The 20,513-nt window shown below is 37.0% G+C and overlaps 1 protein-coding gene across 4 annotated transcripts in view; it reads left to right on the top strand.

Annotated features, from left to right (window-relative positions):
• Window positions 1–40: 40 nt before the first annotated feature.
• Window positions 41–20,513, top strand: part of DBT (dihydrolipoamide branched chain transacylase E2) — a 39,153-nt gene continuing 18,680 nt past the window's right edge. The window contains exons 1-4 of one of the 4 annotated variants that reach the window (XM_074370040.1): window positions 41–94; window positions 3,826–3,898; window positions 10,221–10,344; window positions 13,575–13,650. Coding sequence is in view for 2 of the 4 variants with exons in the window: in XM_010950448.3 (XP_010948750.2) it covers window positions 4,625–4,738; window positions 10,221–10,344; window positions 13,575–13,650; window positions 15,150–15,331 (496 nt within the window). In the remaining 2 variants the exon portion in view is untranslated. Of the gene's footprint in view, window positions 95–3,825; window positions 3,899–4,529; window positions 4,739–7,175; window positions 7,263–10,220; window positions 10,345–13,574; window positions 13,651–15,149; window positions 15,332–20,513 lie in introns of those variants that run through there. The other 3 variants (XM_010950447.3, XM_010950448.3, XM_074370041.1) reach the window with 3 other exon arrangements.

Below are 20,513 nucleotides of genomic sequence, written 5' to 3'. Positions count from 1 at the left end.
CGCGGCGCTTAAAGAGGCGGCGCCCAGAAAATTCCCGCAAATCGGAACCTCTCCGCGAGACGGGATGGCAGTCGGGGAGATGCTCTGCAGCACGGTAGGAAATGTGTCCCTGGAGGACTTCTGCCCTGAACTCAGCAAAACGCGCAGATTGCAGGAAGCCACTGATCCTCCAGTTGTCCCGCAGGCTTGTGCAAACATCTGTGTATATTTCTGTCTTCCTGAGGATCCTGCCTTACCCAGAACTGGAGACTTTTAGAGCTGAAGGTGTAAGAAAGGTCCCTCCGGTGCACCGACCACGTTCTCTTCGCCTTCTTTGCAGCCTTTGCCTTGAAATATGTGTGCCCTGGTGCATTCATCAATGCATGAGCCTCTCATTCCTCCCCGGTGTGTGTGTGTGTGTGTGTGTGTGTGTGTGTGTGTGTGTGTGCCAGGAACAACAGCTAACTTCTTGATTCTGCTTGTGGATCAGTTCGTAACACTGAGTACCAAATAATATGCAAGCCTCTAGGTATACAAAGAAGAGCAAGGTAGTTTCTGCCCTGAAGTGATTGGAAGTATATAGGAAAGACTGAGAAGTAATCAATTATAATGTCATTCTTCTCAATAATAATAATAATAATGTACTATACTTATAGTTAAGTAAAGGGGAGCAGCAATTAGAATATGATGAAGTGTAATAATAACAGCCAACACTTATCAAGCACTTAGCTGCTGCATGGATTCATGACCTGCTGAAGTATGTACTATTTTTACTGATTTATAGCTGCATGTGTTAAACAATTTTGCTACAAGGCCACACAGTTGTTAACTAGAAAACTGGGATAGAAACCTCAGGGGTCTGATGATAACATCATTGTCTCCTACTCCCAATGTTCTACCACTTTTGTAACAGAAAATTCTGGTAATGCTAATAGTTATTTCAATCTTTGATACAAAAACCAGACAAAGATGACAGGGGGAAGAAAAATTATAGACCAACTTTATTAATTTAGATGCACTGGGATCAATCAAGATACAAACAAATAAATCCAACAATGTTTATAAAATGCTATACAGTATGACCAAATTGGGATTGAATATTATTCTAACATCAGAAAAATGTTATGAGGATATATCAAAAACCTAAGTTCACATTAATAGATGAGGAAAAAGCATTTGAAAAAAATCAAGGTCTACATGTGATAAAAACAAAATCAAACAAAACTAAGAATAAATGTAAACTTCCTTAACCTGGTTAAGGACATCTGGAAAACCCTACAGCAAATTTCATTCTTAATAACAGTATGTAACAGTAAAACATTAGACATCTTCCTTTTAAAAGCAGTAACAAGGTAAGAATGCCCACAGTTTTGACTTCTTTTCAACAGATGATGGAAGTCCAGCCAGATTTTACAAGAAAGAGATGAAAGACATAAAATTGTACAGGCAAAAAAAAAAAAAAAAAAACACCATCATTATTCACAGGTGATATGATTATCTACATAGAAAACCCCAAAGAATCTTTAGATATATTGTTGAAAATATAGTTTCAATGAAATTCCAATTAAATGCCCACCAGGACTTCTTTTAAGGAGCCTGACAAGCCAATTCTAAAATTTATATGACCTAGGAATAAACCTAACCAAGGAGATGAAAGACTTATACATGGAGAACTATAAAACATTGATTAAGGAAATTAAAGAAGACTTTAAAAAATGGAAAGATATCCCATGTTCCTGGATTGGAAGAATCAATATTGTTAAAATGGTCATACTAAAATTTATATGAAAAAATAAAAGGGCAAGAATAACTTTAAAACAATGAGGTGGAGGGTACTTGTCCTTGCGAAACCTAGTATTTCTATGAAGCTAAAATTAAAATAATGTGAAATTGGTTCAGTGATGAATAGATTACTTAGAGCCCTTAAACATATTGCTGTTAGAGACGAGATGGCAGATCGGTGGGAAAAGAGGACGTCTTCAATTTATGGTGTTGAACAATAGGTTAATCATAAGGAAGACATGAAATTGGATTTCTGTCTCACACTATACACAAAAAGATGTTTTAAAGACTGGAATATCTTACACCATATTAAAAAAATTTAACTCAAAGTGGATCAAAGCCCTAAATGTAAGAGCTAAAACTATAAAACTCTTAGAAGAAAATATAGATGTAAATCTCCATGACCTTGGATTAGTTGATACGAATGCTCATTACAGTCTGAAAAGCACTGCCTTAAAGAAACTTACTCCTGCATTAAAAGAAATTATCAAGAATGTTCATAGCAGCAATGATGGCAATAGGAAAGAAGTGGAAACAACACAAATGTTCACTGAATAAAGAATGGATAAATTGTGCTATCATCATAAAAGCTACTTGTAGAAAGATACAGAACTTGATACCATTTTTATCAGACTCAAAACAAGCAAAAGTAAACTATATTGTCAGGGGATCCATCTATATAGTAAATTTTAAAGGAAACAAATGAACAACAAACACACAATTTAGCATAATGGTTGTCTCAAGGGGAGAGGGAGGGTTAAAAGGAGAAGCAGACCATGACCTTCACCAGCATAGGAAAGGTTCTATTTCTTAAACTGAGTGATGATGAGTTCAAGGTTTTTGTTATCATGTGACTTATCTGTATGTTACATTATTCTTTTGTATAGTACCATATAACGCAATTTTTAACAGGTTTGTTGACATATACATACCATAAAGTTCACCTGTTTTAAGTGTACAATTCAATGATTTTTAGTAAATTTACAGAGCTATGCAGCCATCGCCACAATCTGGTAATGGGAAATTCCCAGTCCCGCAAAAACCTTTCTCTTGCCCTTTACAGTCACTCCCCATTCCTACCCCCAGTGCCAAGCAACCACTAATCTGCTTTCTGTCTCTGTAGATTTGCCTTCTTTGAGCATTTCATATAGGTGGAATCAGGCTTTTTGTATCTAGCTTTTTTTCTTAGCATAATATTTTTGAGGTTCACTCATGTTAAAGCATGTATCAGTATTTCAGTCATTATTACTGATGAATAATATTCCATTATATGAATACACCATGTTCTGTTTATTCATTCATGTGTTGAAGGACATTTGGGCTGTTTCTAGTTTGGAGCTAATATGAATAAGGCTGTTATTCTCATTCGGGTACTAGTCTGTGTGTGGACATATGTTTTTATTTTCTCTGGATATATACCTAGGAGTGGAATTGCCAGGTCATAATCATTTTATTAATTTTTTAAAAAGAGAAGAAATGGGTTGTTTGGTTCCTTTGAGCTCAAGTGAAAGGATTAAGTAGTGAATAGATGGCATATTTCTTGATGTTGGAAGATAAGGAAAGATACAATACTGAATTTGGAAGCAGTAATCCACTGAGGTAAAAAGTGTAATAGAAAACAAATAAACTAGATATTTTCTTAGGAGAAGGTAGAGTCAAAGGGAAAGTTAAGAGGAAGAAGGTGGTATAAGGGCCCTAGGAAGAAAAATTATTCACTTCAAAGGCACGGCTACTTTTATCTTTTTATACAAACACATGCATGTAGTTATTATCAAATATATTAATAGTGCCTAGAAAATGTTTTGTTCATGGGAAAATTTTTAAAAATCAAAGCTCTTTGACTATCCCAGATTTTCTTGTAAAGGTAATGATTTAGATTTATTGCTTACAGTAGTTTGTGTGTGTGTGAAATACACTGAAAAGCAAATAAGGCAAAATAAGAAGTGTGAGTTTAAGTAATATTAGTGCATTTGTGAAGTACCTGAAATTTTGTTTTATAGTCACTAGTCTGATTTTTGTCTTTGTTCTGTTTTTTTCTCCATAATTTTTTACACACCTGTACAGATTTCCATTCCCATACATGAGGAAAGAACTGACAAATATCCCGGGCATTTCTCCAAGAGGCAAATAAATCAAGGTAATGTCTGAGATATATATTGCATATTCTGGGCTGCTACATCTGATAATATTCTCAGAGAAGAAAGGTACTGTTGATGACGCTTATCTTAGGCATTGTGATAATCTTGTTCATCTTTCAAGAAAAAAGAAATCGAAAAGCCAATTTCGGTAACCAAGAACAATCAATGCTGGTAGGAAATGCCAGTCATTAGGAAGTATTCCAGTATAGCTTTGACACCCCTAGCGGTACAGTCTTGCTACAAAGTATAGAAATGTCCCGTTTTCTGTAATCAAGGTGGTTATAATTCAGGCTCAAGGAAGGGTGTTTTTTCCCCCTACTTATCCCTCAGATTTTACTTCAACATACATTTCTCCTGGTAAGTGTTCTTCCTTTATGTTTCCTTAACCCTATTTCCCCCGTTTCGTGGATTGGAAAGGTCGTTGGCGCACACGTACTCACACAGCAGTGCCTTAACCCACTTTGTCCCTGAAATTAAATTTGGGCTGCCCTTCGCCTACTTCCCCCGGCGCGGGCGCGCTGTCCCCGCGACCCAGGGGGGGCCTGCCCCGCCCCTGGGGCGCGCCCCAGCCCCGCCCCGCTCCCTGGTTGGCTGTTGTGGGGGGTGGGAGGCTCGTTCCTCCGCCGTCCAGTGGCCGCTCGGGGGAGGCGCGTTTCCCGGCTCCCAATAGCTCCCCCCGCCAAGGCAGCCTTCCCCCGCCGAGCAGCTCTCATTTCCGGAGTAAGATGGCTGCGGCGCGAGTGCTGACGACCTGGAGTTGGAATGCCGGGCGGCTGGTAAGCAGGTTGGGCAGATCTGAGGTCGGGAAGGACGGATTTATCCGGAGTCAGCCCGGAGAGGTGTGTTACTTTGTCCTCCGAGTGCCTCGCGTGCAGGGCTCGCGTGATGGAGAGGTGGAGGGATGCCTGCAAAACGAAGGGCAGCGACGGTGGCGAGCCAACCCGTCTGCAGACCCACCACCCCCTCTCCTTCCTTGGACGCGTTTCTGTTGTGACCTGTCACCCTCCCGCTCCATCTGTACCCCGAAGTCCAGCTAGTCTTTCGCCCGCTAGCCTTTCATTGAGCATCATCTGGGTACCCGACATTGTGATAGGCACTAGGGATACAGAGATATCCCGTATTCATTCAGCATTTATTGAGCACCTCTTTGTTCCGGACACTGATAATACGACCCCTGCCCTCGAGGAATCTGCAGTCTAGAGGAAGAGACTGATCAGGCAGAACATAACACTGTAGATTCTTGGCCTCCGAGCAGCTGAGAGACTCCAGCTTTGTTCTTTGGATCTATACTTACCACCTACGTCTTTCCTACCTTTTTAATCACCATCTGCCCTGCATTTCTCCCCTTTCACACAGTCCTTTAGCACCAAACAAGTCACATCCCAGTAATCACAGTGTTTCATCCTATTTGCCTAGCGTTTTTCTAACTGGGTCCCCTCTTCCAGATTTTCCTGCAATGTTCAACCCCTGATTTTACAAACCTTTTCAAGAGTCTGCCATGTACCAGGTACTGTGGTAGGAACTGGGGATGCAAATGTAAGTCAGGCACTGATCTCTGCCCTCTGAAATTTAATTACAGCCCTGTGGTGGAGCACAGGGGAGAGAGACAGGGGTAGACCATAAACAGAAAATTATAGCACAGCATGAGAAGATGGAATAAGTGCATAGAGCTACAGAGACACATAGGAGGGGTCTTCAGGGTCAGAGAGTTCCCAGAAGATACTGTATAATTTGAGATTTGTGAAAAGTAAGTAGGAGATAACCAGTAGAAGAAAGCTCTTCCTCTTTCCCTGCCCAACTTTTGAATATTGGTGTTTCTAAGGGTTCTGACTTTGACCCTCTGTGTACTTTTTACACTGCCTGTTCGTTACCTCATCCACTTCTTTGAACTTAGTTGCCACTTAAATGCTGATGATTCCTGAAGTTACCCAGTCTTCCAGCCAGCTCTACTCCAGACGCGAATATCTTAACTGCTCTGGAAATCTCCAAGTTGCATGTATATTAGGTGTTTTTCTGCTGTAAGTAATAAACCCAGCCAATAAGTAGGAAGTTAAATATCTGTATATACAAAGCATCTGAAAGTTAGATGACAGCTGCACTGATTAAGTGGCCCATCATTATCAGGGTTGTCATTTTAACAATTCATTTGACCTTTCCCCCTCAGGGTTGCAAGAGAGCTGCTACAACTTTGTGTTCAGGGCAGGAAGGAGGGAAGGGCCATACCATCCAGACTCACTGGTTAGAACTGTGTTACATGGCCACGGCTAGCACAGGAGAGTTTGGAACCAACTCACAGTGGCTGCTTTAATGCCTCCAAGGCACGTCAGACTCTAGGCTCTGCAATGAAACCCTCAAACCTGTTTCTCTTGATTCAAGCCTATAAATCTTTAAAAAAAAGTAGTCATTGTTCCCCACCCTGTCTCGAGCAGGACCTTCCTAAATTGGACTTTCTGCCTCTCCAACCTATTCTCCATAGTATAGCCAGAGTGATCTTATAAAGTAAGACACAAAATTGAGAATGTCATTTCCTTGCTTAAAACTGTTCTCAGCAAAATGTTGAGAATTCAGATGACTGTGAAGCAATTTATGATCTGGACCTTTCCAGTCTCTCAGACTTCATTCTTTGCTAAAACCTACCTACCCAACCCTCACTCTCGGCACTTCCCTCACCTTTAGTCCACACTAAACTACACTAGAAGTATATTTAACTATTTCAGTTAATTGAACACATACTGCGCGCTCTCTCTCTCTCTCTGTCTCAACTCTAGACCTTTGCACATGTATTTCCTCTACTTTAAAGACTCTTGCCTTACTCCCCCATGGCCTTACCTGCAACACACCTCACCCTCTCAGTTACTCCTACTCATCCCTTAGGTCTTATTTGAAGTTCACTTTCTCCAGGTAGGATCCCTCTGTGTTTCCTTAACAGTGTCTCCCCTGTTACAACTCTGTTGTAGTCACCTGTTTACTTGTTTTTATCTCTCACAGTATAGACTGTTGTTCCATAAAGGAATGAATCGCATCAGTTGTGTTCTCTAATCCTAGGTGCCTGGCATGTAGTAGTAGGTACTCAACAGATTTGTTGAATGACTCAGTGAAAAAAAAACTCTGTTTTTTTTCCATCTGTTATAAAAAATTGTAAGCAACAAGAGGTCTTACCACCTACAATAAATTATTAAGAAAGCCTTGTGTTTGTACCCTACAGCATCATGCATTTGACTTAATTGACTTACCATATCATCTTGGATTTTTCTGTTTTTTTCTGTCTTCCTTTAGTAAAGTGTAAGCAGTTTGAATTCAGAGACTGTATCCTGTATCTTGTTTAGCTTTGAATTCCTGAGCACAGAACCATCCTGTCTTTAGGTATGCTGCATGACTGCCCTTTGAATTATTATTATTTCCCTTATGTGAATCTGTTAAACCTTTTCATCTCTTGTTTTTTTGTGTTGTTTGTAGAAAAAAGTCTTTCCTACTTGAAAAATTATTTTTTTCTCTTTATCCCATTTTTATCCTTCTGTTTTCCTTTTTTATCGTTTTAGCGGGCAGCTTCACTGATGTGTTTTAGCCTTCTCTTAATGGACATTGCGTCACTATTTATCACATAATGCCTGTTGCTCTTATTTCGTTTTTTGTCTTTTTCCAGTCTTTAATCACCTCAGCCAGAAGCCTGTCGTTTCACGCCTCAAATACAAAATACTTTCTTTGTCCTTTCTCTCCAGGCTTTACCTGTTGTAATCTAATTTTTAAAAATACACAAATGGATTAACTTCTTAATCCTTTTTCTTTAGTAACCCATAATGTATGAGTTCACATTCCTTATCCTGACATTTGCAGTTTGGTGCTCAAGCTCCTCCCACTGCCCCCTTTGATGTGATCTCAGTCAAACTCAGTCAACTCAGGCTACTCACTGCCCTGGCAGACTTCCTAATCAAGTTCTCACTGCAGTCCTTTTTTTGTTTCCTCTGCCTTCAAAGTACACCTCTGCTCTTTATTTATTTATACCTATTATGCAAGGCTCAGCTCAAATCTTCCTCCAGGAAGTCTTCCTGGGTCAAACCAGTCTGGGGAAAACAAAAACAAAGACAAATGAAAACTCTCTATTTAAACTCCTTTAATATTATCTATATTATCTATACTTACTAGAAAAACTTGGAGCACACATGCCCACACATGAGAGTGAGAGAGAGAGTATGTGTGTGTGTGTGTGTATTTATTGTCTCAACTAGGTTGTTAAGTCCTTGAAAACAGGGATTGTTTCTCCTAATTATAGTAATGTGATGTGATAGAAAGAGCCTGGCCTTTAGAGTCAAATTTACTTGGCTTCAGAGCTGAATTTTGCCATTCCTTTGCTGTGTGACTTTGGACAAATTACTTTACCTTTCTGATCATTAGTTTCTCTACTGTTAAAGAGGGCTAGTGTGCCTGTTCCAGAAGGTATTTGTGAGATATAAAGATGATGGATATAAAGAAGATGCTTATAAATACCTTCAAAGTACCCAGCACATAGTAGGCTTTCAGTACATGTTGAGTTTGATAGTTTGTACCTCCCTTGACCCATTAATAGTTCCTCAATAAAAGTTGAGTTGTTGAAGGTGAATCTTCTTGTAGTTTAATTTCCTTTGAAAGGTTTTGAAAACATGAACTATTTCACCAATATTGAGGTAAATCTATCTAAGTCAAAACTTTCATTTACTGTCCCTAAATTTTATACTGTCTGATGAAGGAGAGGTTAATTGAATCCTTTGAGTCTGTTGACCCAGAGTCAGGGTTGTGGGGGCTGGAGGAGACAGAAAGGACAGACAAAATGGGACTGTTTGGGAAAGAATTCTTTCACTGTCTGCTAAATTTTAAGCCATGAATTTTAGTTATTTTAAACTTTATGTTAAAAGCCTGCATGTTGATGTTAGTAAGAGTAAAATATAAGTATTACAAACATTAGCTGCTTTAGGATGGTCTCTTAAAGTAAAGCTGAAGTGTATGATTGCAGGTTATTCATGTTTTAGGAAAAGGGGTCTTTACTTTTTCTTGGCGTTCTTCAGAAATCAGTAACAGCCTGGAAATTACAGTGAAAAAAATCTCAGAAGAATGTAAATGTATTATTCTTGTCAGTAAACCAAGTATTTGCTTTTATAGTATTTGCTGTAAGAAAAAGAATGAAATTCTTGTTTATAAATAGGTATTATAACAAGACTATAATACGTATTGTAATTTAAATTTTAAGGGCTAATCATCTTTAAAGTATAAAGTACTTGATGATACAGTAATTTTTTAAAGTAAAAATGACTCTTTCCTGCATTAATGAAACATTTTCAAATACATACCAGTATTCTCAGATACACTGAGAAAGTTAGAAATGTCTGTAGTTTGTGTTTAAAACTGTGATGTAGCTAAGCAGATATTAATAACATTGAATTGTTAACTTTTAAAATAAAATATTCTGCCTTTCTGATACTTAAGGTTTGGTAAGTCAAGTGAGATACATTCAGGCTTACTTATTTCTATAACAGATTGTATTTTGTTATACTATGATGCTATATAAAATAGCTAAATCTAAAAAGTCATCTATAAATGACGGTAAGAAAACCTTTGCAAGGGAGGGATAAATTAGGAGTTTGGGATTAATGTGTACACGATAGTGTATATAAAATAAACAATAAGGACCTCCTGTATAGCACAGGGAACTATTTTTAATATCTTGTAATAACCTATAATGGAAAACAATGTATATGATATAACTGAATCACTTTGCTGTATACTTGAAACTAACACAACAGTGTAAATCAACTATACTTTAATTTAAAAAAAAAGAACGAAAAGAAAACCTTTGGGTACATACTGCACAAGTTTTTCCGTGTCTTTAGATCCTAACAGTCACTTTTGATTTCATTAGTAGTTTTATTTCAGGAAATTGTTAATGACTCAAGTGTACTTACAAGCTGATGTGTTTATACAGAATACATTGTTAAACATTTCTTTACTTTCATAAGGGATTTTAGGCAAGGACCATGTAAGCATGTGAACAAATCTGACTCAAGGATATAATTACTTAACAAAATTTACTGAACAAAAGAACAGCAAAATACTCTCTATGAGCTGGGGTTTGAGTTCCTCTGATTTCTTGATCAGAAATACTTAAGAAATAACCAATAATAAATTTGTCACTGATGCCAAATATTCTGATTTCAGTCTGGATACTTTCATATTGTTTATATTGTGATAATGTTTCACTTATAGAATAGACTTGAAATTCAATGTATACTTAGAGGTAAGCCATGAAGGTCATTTATGAAAGCTTTTCCTTTTTTGTTTTGTCATCTCTAGATTTGTGTTCGCTACTTTCAGACAGGTGGTAATGGTCGTGTTTTAAAGCCAAAATATGTGTGTTTCTTTGGTTATCCTTCATTCAAGTATAGTCATCCACATCAGTTGCTGAAAACAGCTGCTGGTAAGTATGATCTCAAAATAGCCTATACAAAATAATGCTTTGCATCTTATCGAGTACTTTTAAAAAAGTAGTTGAAGACTTACCAAAGTTAAAAAAAAGTTGACCTTTTATTTCTAGCCTGGCCCTCCACGCTCTCCTCACATCTATCCAATTCTTATTTTGTGTGTATATGTGTGTGTGTCCCCACCTCCCACCCCTCCCTTTCACATACTTTCCCTTAATACTTGTATCTTCATAATGTTGAGAATGGGTTCTCCTGGGCCATCTGTTCTTCATCATCTGACTCATCTAAGTGCAAAAGTCAGCATTGATACCACTTTCTCAGTCAAATTAAATTGCTGACTTAATAGATTGTATCCTTGTATTCACTGTATTATTATTCGTTGGATGAGGCACTTAATCTTTCGTGTTAAGATGATGTGAGGAAACCAACATGAGGTGCTCCTAGAAAGTCCCCTGGCTTTTACCACTTAATTACCTTTCCCCCCAATTTTTCTACCCTCTGTAAAGATCTGTAGGCTTTAAGTATTAGATTTGGCAAAGGCATTAAAACTTTTTTTTTTCTGATGTTCTATTTAGAACCCTGATAAAGAACCCTAGACTTTTGTTATATTATTAGGCTTTTGACAGATCCTTGATACCTTAGTCTGTGTCCGCGATGAAAAATAAGGGAATTCCAGGCAGATCCAACCCCTGAGATTGGTCAGTCCTTGCATGCTTGTGTCTGTCGTCTTCTACAACACACTCACATACATAAACCTTATCTTCACCATTTCTAAAAAATACTTCTATTTTTAAAAGCTGATCTTTTCTCTTTCTTTCTCAGAGAAAATAGAGGCCATTCCAGCAGAAACTCTAACTTCCTGTCTTGTCTCTAAACACTTAAGATCTTTGGGTTCTTGATCCACTAATTACTAGCTATGTAACTTTAAGCAGGTTCCTTAATTTCTCTCTGTTTCATCATCTGGAAAGTGGGAGAAATCGTATCTAACTCATACTATTGTGAGAGTAAATTCATTCAGCACAGCTGTTGACTGATCACCTACTATGCGCCAGGGCACTGCTCTGCATACTTGGGCTACACTGTCTACCTCTTATTCCCTAACTCAATAAATACTTAAGCTGGAAACCTGGAGCCATCCTGATTCCTTGTCTCACACCAAAGTGATTACCAACGTCTATTAACGCTACATCTAATATGTTTCTTAAATCTGTCTTCTCCTTTTCAGACAGCTTTGAGAATATGTAACTCTATTTAATTCTGTAGTTCAGTTTCTTACCTGCAATAGCCTCCTGCTTTCTTTGCCATCCAACCCCTCCCTCCCCCCGTCCTTTCCATCACACTCCTGACAGATATTTTTCTCCAAAATTATAGATCTAAAGTTATGAGTCTGAAATTGCAGATGGGACTCTATCAGCTAATTGTTGCTGAATAATAACCTTCCCCACAACTTAGTGGCTTAAGGCAACAATGATGTGTTGTTCCTCAGGATTCTGGAGGTTGTCTAACTGGGTGGTCCCTCTGCTGGTTTCACCCGGGCTCACTGATGTGACTTGTGTTCTGCTAGAAGATCTCTGTTCTCAAGACGGTTCAAGGTTCAAGATGGTCTTACTTGTGTGTCTGACATTTGGTGCTGGCTTCTGGCTGGGGCATCTCATCTCTCCTCCACGCGGCCTCTCTCATCCTCCAGTAGACTAGAACAGCTTCCCACCTGGGGATCTCGGGGCACTGTGCAAGAGGGAGAAGGTAGAGGCTGTGAGGTCCTGTGAGGCTTGCACCCCAGAACTTACGCAGTTTTACGTCTGCTATATCCTCTTGATCAAAACAACGCATAGACCTGCATAGATTTCTGTAGTGGTTAAATGAGCTCCACCTCTTACGGGAGCATCTGCAAAGAGTTTATGACTGTTTATTTACCACTGGCTCTTGATTACCTTTAGGATAAATTCCAAACATCCTGCCTGAGCGTGGCACACACAGCCTTAAATCGGGGCTGATTTCTTGCTGCGTGTCCTCCCCTCGGCTGTGGAGAACTGTCTGTCATTCTGTACACACTGTCAGATTCCCAGGCCTTGCACATGCTGTTCCTTGCATAATACTGCTTTGTATAGAGACGCTGCAAGGTACATGCCACTTTTGGTTACTTCAGTTGGTTTCCAGTTCTTTGTTACAGCCCTGTGATGACTATTCTTGAGCACTAATCTTTGTGTATGTCTCTATTTTCTCCGGGGAAAAGGTATTAGAGGTAGAATTAATTACGGATTCAAAGAATCTGACTTTTTTTTTTTAAGGCTGTTGATACTTAATGCCAAACTATTTTTCAGAGAGGTTCTACTTTATACTGTGAGCAGCAGGCTGTGAGGACCCAACAACTAGAGAGGAAACTAGCGGTACCTAAGACCACTGTATCGTAATTGCTAACTTACCTCTTCATACTTATTAAAGAAAATTTTACTACTTTAATCTACTTGTTGTACATTTTATAAGCAGTTCTGATTAACAGCATCTAAAGTAGTGGAGCTCTCCTGAATCCGTTCAGAGCCATTTGTTAACCTGGAAAGGTGAGAGGATCTATGCATCCTTTCTGTTGACCTGAAATTCTTTCTTTCTTGGGAATAATTACTGTAAAGTGTCATTGGCATCTAAGTATTATAAAAAGGGGGTAGAAATTTGAAAGGAGGTGAAAAATGGAAAGAGGAAAGAGAAGACTGAAATTTAATGATAAGCTGGCAGAACATGGTTTGGGCAAATAAGAATTTTCCATCTTAGGGATCTGCCTGCTCTTTAGATGCTGAGAATGAGAAGAGCTGCATGAGGTCAAAAGAGCAGTCCATTAATGGTAATTACAGTTTCGTAACATAAAACAAGGAGATCCATCTGGGTTTCCCTTTGTACGATATCTTGTTCTATTTTCTGTGCATTGCTATTGTTGCAAAATCTCATTGTTGGAAGGGCCTTCTATACCCTTGTGAAAGAACATTATTTTGTAAGTTGAAAAATGTCGGTTCTGTGGCAATATCAGTTGGTCTCTGTCACTGAATAATTGATACAAATCTTGGATAGTTATGAATGATGTTATGCTTTTAAACATTATAAAATGTTTCAGTCTTTAAAATGGAATGATTTCTGTCTCTGCTTGAGAATATTTTCTAACTTTAGATGTCAAAGCACCTGCCTGCTAACAATCTATTGCATATTTAATGTTATCATTTCTCATTTGTCTTTGAAGCGCTACAGGGACAGATTGTTCAGTTCAAACTTTCAGACATTGGAGAAGGGATTAGAGAAGTAACTGTCAAAGAATGGTAAGTTATTCTGAAAAAAGTTTTAAGTATGAAAATAATTAGGATAAAAATAAGTAGAAATCCATTTAAATTGAGAAACTTCTTACTATAACATGTAATGATTTTTTTTTAAAAAGCAATAGGGTAAGCATAGTTTGTGTTGCCAATATTCTGGTGACACAGTTCATCATACATCATGGCCCTGTATTTGATTTAATTTATTAAGGATTTTTTTTTCCTCTTTGAAATAATTTTTTCTCACTGCCCACCCCTCACTTCAGTTAAAAAAGAAAACAGTCTCTAGAGGATATTAAATTGTTGTGACTGTGTGTTTTGAAAAGCATTTAATATGTGAGCTTAACATTTCTTTCCAAACTATTTTAAAATCATCATGTAGTCTAAGCTTTCTTTACTGAAAATGACTTTAGTAAGAAAGCAAATACATTTGATACAAATACATTACCTGACAGTTTACTTATATTTTCAGAAAAGGTTAAAATATTATATCAAAGGGCATGAATCAAAAAATAACTATCGAAAAGGTTTAAAACATTGTCCCGGAAAAGGGCTTGAAACAAAAATAGAAAGCCGATACTGCCTTAGCCATCCTTTTACCCCTTTTCTTTATTTCCCTTTCTGGAAAAAAAGAAACACCTCTGGGTACTGAACTGATTTTTAAAGGTTTCTAGAAGTAGCAGTTAAGGTGAGTCAATAAATTATCTGTCCCATAGTTTTATACCGTTAAAGATCCTTTTAAGAATCTGATTCAGAGGGGAGGGTATAGCTCAGGGGTAGAGTGTGAAGTCAGCATACACAAGGTCCTGTGTTCAATCCCTAGTACCTCCATTTAAAAAATAAATTTTAAAAAAAGAAAGGATCTGATTCAGCCTCTGAACATTCTTTCCACCCAGTTCTCATTATAATTGCCCTGTAAGTTAAAAGAGAACTATAATAACCTAAGTGTATCGCACAGTTGTGTCTTTATGGCACTGTGGGATCAAGGAAAGGGCAGCCGGCTTCAAGTCAGAAGAACCTGACTCTGAAACTTATTAACCATCTTAGAAACAAAGTCTAAGAACTCAGACTAAGATTCATGAAATTAGAAAGGATATGTATTGGGGATATCAATGCTTTGACTTAATTCTAGAAATAATAGGCATCCCCTAAAGCTTGACAAAGACTAATGTAAGACAATAGACGGGAATAAGACTTTTAAAATACATTTTTTAATTTCTCCCAAGAAATGGGTGAGGCAGAAAATCTGACAATTTAATTAAATTTTTGGATTATAGAGCTATGAACTTTAAAATTAGTTTTTAAAAATTGTATATTTCTTAAAGAGATATCAAAGAGCCTCTAGAAGCCATTTATAGTCTTTACTGGAACATTCTTTGATGCACCATGTGGGACCCGATGCTGGGCTAGATGGACACTGATCTACTTCAGTGTAGCATTTATATGTTAGGATGATCTGTATTATTGTTGCTCATGTAAAGGCGTCCTGTGTCTTTGTCTTTTAGGTATGTAAAAGAAGGAGATACAGTGTCTCAGTTTGATAGCATCTGTGAAGTTCAAAGTGATAAAGCTTCTGTAACTATCACTAGTCGTTATGATGGAATCATTAAAAAACTGTATTATAATCTAGACGATACTGCCTATGTGGGGAAGCCGTTAGTAGACATAGAAACGGAAGCCTTAAAAGGTACTGTATGTTCATCTCTTTTCGTCATTGGGTACCAATTAAAAGTGGTGTTGACTTTTTTATTTAATGTTATTAGAGCTTTTCATGCTTTACTTTTTTTTTGCCCCCAAATGGAAGTACTGGGGATTGAACCCAGGACCTTGTGTACGCTAAGCATGTGCTCTACCAGTGGGCCATACCCACCCTCCGGTATTTACTTTTAATTACTTAAAGGATTTGATTTGGGGGTTTAGAGCTGAAATCAGGAGAATAGAAGAGGTCCTCTGTGATGCGTGATTATCTTTTAAACCAGTTACCATGTTAAAACATGTACAGTAATATGTCATTTATCTGGAGGTCTACCTTCGGGAAACCTTGGCGTTCAAAGAAGTAACAAGCTTTCTTGGGAATTAGAGATTAAAGCTTTGAACATTGGTCACTAATAACAAAAATTGAAATATACAAAGATTAAATCTCGTATAATGGGATTGCTCTGTTTGCCAATGATATAAACACTCAAACAGAATATGAAAACAAGTGTATGTATGTGTATGTATGACTGAAACATTATACTATACACCAGAAATTGATACAGCATTGTAAACAGGACTATACTTCAATTAAAAAAAAAAAACCAAACACACTCTAATTGGTGCTGGTTATGAAAGCCAAACTTCTTGAAGAAAAGTAGAAAAGAAGGAAATCAGAGTGAGAAGCAAAGAAACCAGTATTCAGAAGCAGCAGCAACCGTGGAACTTACAGGCAGTAGATGTCCTGACAGAAGGGAATTCTTTTCGAGAATTATTCAGAGGAAAATTAAAACAGTACAGTGTCCTTACGGTAGCAGACAGCTGGCTCTCTAAGTCAGAAGTTCCTTTTGGCCTTGTTGTGATACACCAAGATTATGTCATCTAGGAAGTTTTGATGTGGGGGTAAGGGAGCATAATTCTGTAAGGCAGCCCTAAGCCAGCAATTTTTCTGGAAGGGCTGAGTAGAGACATTTCAGTCGTGTAATTCCAAAGTCCAGAAGGAGCCTGAATTACAGTAGCTGGCTGACTCTTAGTCCTGTAGTTTGTACAATAATATAATAACTAATATCATAATCACACTTTACAGTTTATAAAATGTTTCACACTTAATATTTTATTTATCCTTTCTCATGAGGTCGTCTGATTTAACAGATGAAGAAACTAAACCCAACCTAGAAAGATTGGGTGATTTGCCCAGTGACAAAGCCAAATTTAGAACTCGGATGACCTGAGCCTTTGTCCAGAATATTTTCCGCTATATACAACATGTTGCCTCCAAAAGATGGAAGAATAGCTTATTGAAGGCTTCCTATTATTTTTTAAATTTCTATTGTAAAAGCAGGATATGTGCATTGTAGAAAGTTCTATAATGCAGAAAACCAAAAATAAGAAAATGAAAACATAGTTCTACTACTCATTAATTACCACTCTTGACACATTAGTGTATGTTCTTCTAGGCATATACACATTTTGGTATTTTTTAACCAGAATAATGTTTCGTACTTGCTGTATTCTGTTTGCTTAGTTTACGATTTACATATTGTCATGACAGTGCATTTTCATGTTATCTGGTAGTCAGACCATATTTAAATTTCCCCGGTTGCCACCAAAATGTCCTTGAGATTTCAACTGGTTTGTTCAAGCTAGGGTCCAGTGCAGGACTATACATTGCACTTGGTCTCTTAGTCTGGCTCCTACTTCCCCACACAACTTGCTGAAGAGATGGTGCCATTTGTTTTGCAGAATGTTACATCTTTTGGATTTGTCTTGTTGCTTCTTCATGGTGGTGTTTGACTTGTTCCTCTTCTCTTTGTATTTCCTGTAAACTGGGAGTAAATTTTAAAAGCTAGTTTCCAGTTAAATATTCTACATCATGGATAATTTTATGTACTTCGTATTTCTTCACATCAGGACACACATAACATCTGAATGACCTTCTGTAGTGTTGCTAAGTTTAAACACAGAATTAGGATAAACCATCCCCTTGCCCTTCCACTGTATGGTTATGTGTTTTCCTTTGAAATGTGAGAGTTATCTATGCGGTGTTACTTTGGCACTATGTAAGTGGTTTCTAATGTCATTTGAGAATCCTTGCCTTAATCAGTGATTGCCTTAGTAGTTGTAGAATGATGGCTTTTGGATTCTTTCCTTTCCTTTAACATTATTAGCTGGCATTATTCTGTAAAGTGGAGCTATCCCCTCATCATTGGGGCTTTTAGTTACTCTGAAATATGGTTCCGACTGCAAAAAGGGAATAAATGCTTGATTCTTTCCTCTACCAATTCTCAAGTAAGGAATTGCTTTAATAGACTCTTCGAATTATAATATTAATTTTTCCAACTTTCTCTTTGTTTTTATTTCAATTGACTTGATGTACTTAATCTATTACATTCTTTTTAATACTTAAATCATTAAGAGTTGTGACCCTTTCAAGGTGGCTTCTATGTGTTCTTTTAGCATGACTGTGAATTTTCAAAAGCTTACTCACTTTTGGCACAAGAAGATGATTTGGGACTCACCTTGTACTTTTCCAGCCCCATTTCTTCAGCGGCTCTGTTCCTCTTAATGTGGAATGAATTAAGAGACCATAATCTGGGTGCTAGGTGTGCTGCTTACCATCTTGATTTCAAATTTCTTTTGAAAGGCATGATTTAGGACTATTAAAAACAAAAAAGAATTTACCTTTAAAAATTACCTGAACTGATGGATCAACAATATATAGGTAGAGATTTTTTATTTTTTCACTCAGTTAAGATCCAGAAAGGAAAGAGTTATACTCTTGGCATAAACTAAGACAAGCAAAAGTGCTGAACGTTACTGTGGATGTCATTACATTAGGATATCCAATCAGGGGCTGTAGACCAGATTAGATACCTATCCTGGCCATCCACAAAAGCAAATTATAATCGACACAACATTATAAACTGACTGTAACTCAAAAAACAAACAAAAAAAAAAGCAAATTATAATCATCCCTTGGTATTTGCAAGGGATTGGTTCTGGGACACACGCGCGCGCACGCAAGCACACACACACACACACCCACAGATATAAAGGCCTGCAGATTCTCAAATCCCTTCTATAAAATGATGTAGTATTTGCCTATAGCCTACAAAAATCTTCCCATATGCTTTAAATCATCTCTGAATTACTTATAATGCCTAATACAATGTAAATGCTAGGTAAATTGCTGGCATGCAGCAAATTCAAATTTGCCTTTTGGAACTTTCTGAAATTTTATTTTCTGAATATTTTTTATCAGCAGTTGGGATCTTTGGATATAGAACCTATTGATTCCCACAGCTTACTGTATGTGAACAAGTGAGCAATTGTGATTTGTAGGGGGTTTTTTTTTGTTTATTTGCATTGATTTTTAGAGTTTCTTTTGGTATCTGAAGTGAGATCCAACTTAATAAGTCTTGACACAGCAAATTATAAAATCAAAGCACTTTTTCAGGAGGGAGGTATTTTTTTTTTCTAGATAATTTTTTCACAAAACTTAATTTCCTGCATGACATGGATGAATCTTGAACAACTATGCTGAGCGAAAGAAGCCAGACTGAAAAAGAGAACATGCTGTATGATTCTATGTACATAAAAATTTTAGGAAATGCAAACTAATCTCTAATGACAATAAGGGTGGGAGGACTGGGAAGGAGGGACGACCAAGGTGCAAGGGAACTTTCGGGGGAGACAGGGATGTTCATCATCTTGACTGTGGTGATGGGTTGTGGGTATGTGTATATTTCAAAGCTTATCAAATTTTGTATTTTATCTATATGTATTGTAAGTCTGTAAAAAATTAATGGGATTGGATAGGTTATGTTCAGAGTAAAAAAGATCTGATAATCCTCAGAGAACTGATCATTGTTAGCTGTTCTGTTTCATTTGCTGTTCAGAGTGTATTCTGAATAATTATCTTGCATGCTAGTTTTATTTTTTGTGTGTACCTTTTTGCTTTTATGTTTATGTTTTCTTATAATTTTTATTAATTTTTTAACTGTAAAAACTATGAAGCATAAACCTGTATATCAAGTAAGCAGGCCTATATAAAAGGGTAGGTTGATTTCACTGAGAAATTTCTATATGCCTCTTTTTAATTCTGGAAAGGGAAAAAGTTTCTAAATATTTTGTGTACGTTGTCTTAAACAAGAATTTGTAGTAATGCTGAATTTGTATTGTTTCTTGTTTTAATACCACTAAAATCAATTGTTATCTATAAAGAGAAAATGACCTAAGGAAAAGTCTTTTAGAAGTATTAGATACATTAGGTCCATTTTACAGGTAGAAGATAATTATAGCATAGAACCATCAAGAGTGTAAATCCTGTTTTCTAATGCTTGTTTAAATAACATTCTATGGAGCTCTCTTAAGACATGGTGTTGCAACCTACTTTTCAAGACTGGAATGTCATGATAATTTTGATGAGGGAAAACGTATTTGTGACACCCAAATCTTATCTACGAGTGCTTCGACTGTAGAGTGACCTCTACTGGGAAAGAGCTTACTGGACTCACTGATGCCAACTTGTATCTGTGTCGTGTAGAAAGCATATACTGTTAAAGAAAAACACATTGCAAATTGAAATCTAGTTACTTAATATTATCAAGATTATATCAAAGCTAACTCATATCTCAGTACACTGTCTACTATAAACTCAGTTTTACATGCCAGCTAACTTGGCTTTCTCTGACCTCTAAAGAAGTAAGATGACTCCTCACTTTTTTAAACAACTAAAACTTTTTTTTTTTTTGAAGTATAATCCATTTACAATGTTGTGTCAATGTCTGGTGTACAGCATAATGTTTCAATCATACATATATATACATATATTTGTTTTCATATTCTTTTTCATTAAAGATATTGAATATAGTTCCCTGTGCTGTACAGTATGAACTTGTTCTTTGTCTGTTTTATATATAGTAGTTAGTATCTGCAAGTCTCGAACTCCCAATTTATCCTTTCCCCCTCCATAACCATAAGTTTGTTTTCTATGTCTGTGAACAACTGAAACTTTTTGAACCAAAACTTTTCAAAACCATTTATTAAATAAATGGTTTTGAACTTATCTTTACATAAAAAATATTTAATGTATTTTACTCCCTGAACTGAAGATATTGAGTATAACCTGAAATCTTTTTTGATTATGCAGAGACATGTTAATGAATATTCAT

This window comes from Camelus bactrianus, chromosome 9 (genome assembly GCF_048773025.1).
Source record: "Camelus bactrianus isolate YW-2024 breed Bactrian camel chromosome 9, ASM4877302v1, whole genome shotgun sequence".
Lineage (NCBI taxonomy): Eukaryota > Metazoa > Chordata > Mammalia > Artiodactyla > Camelidae > Camelus > Camelus bactrianus.
This window is presented reverse-complemented; position numbering and strand designations above follow the sequence as displayed.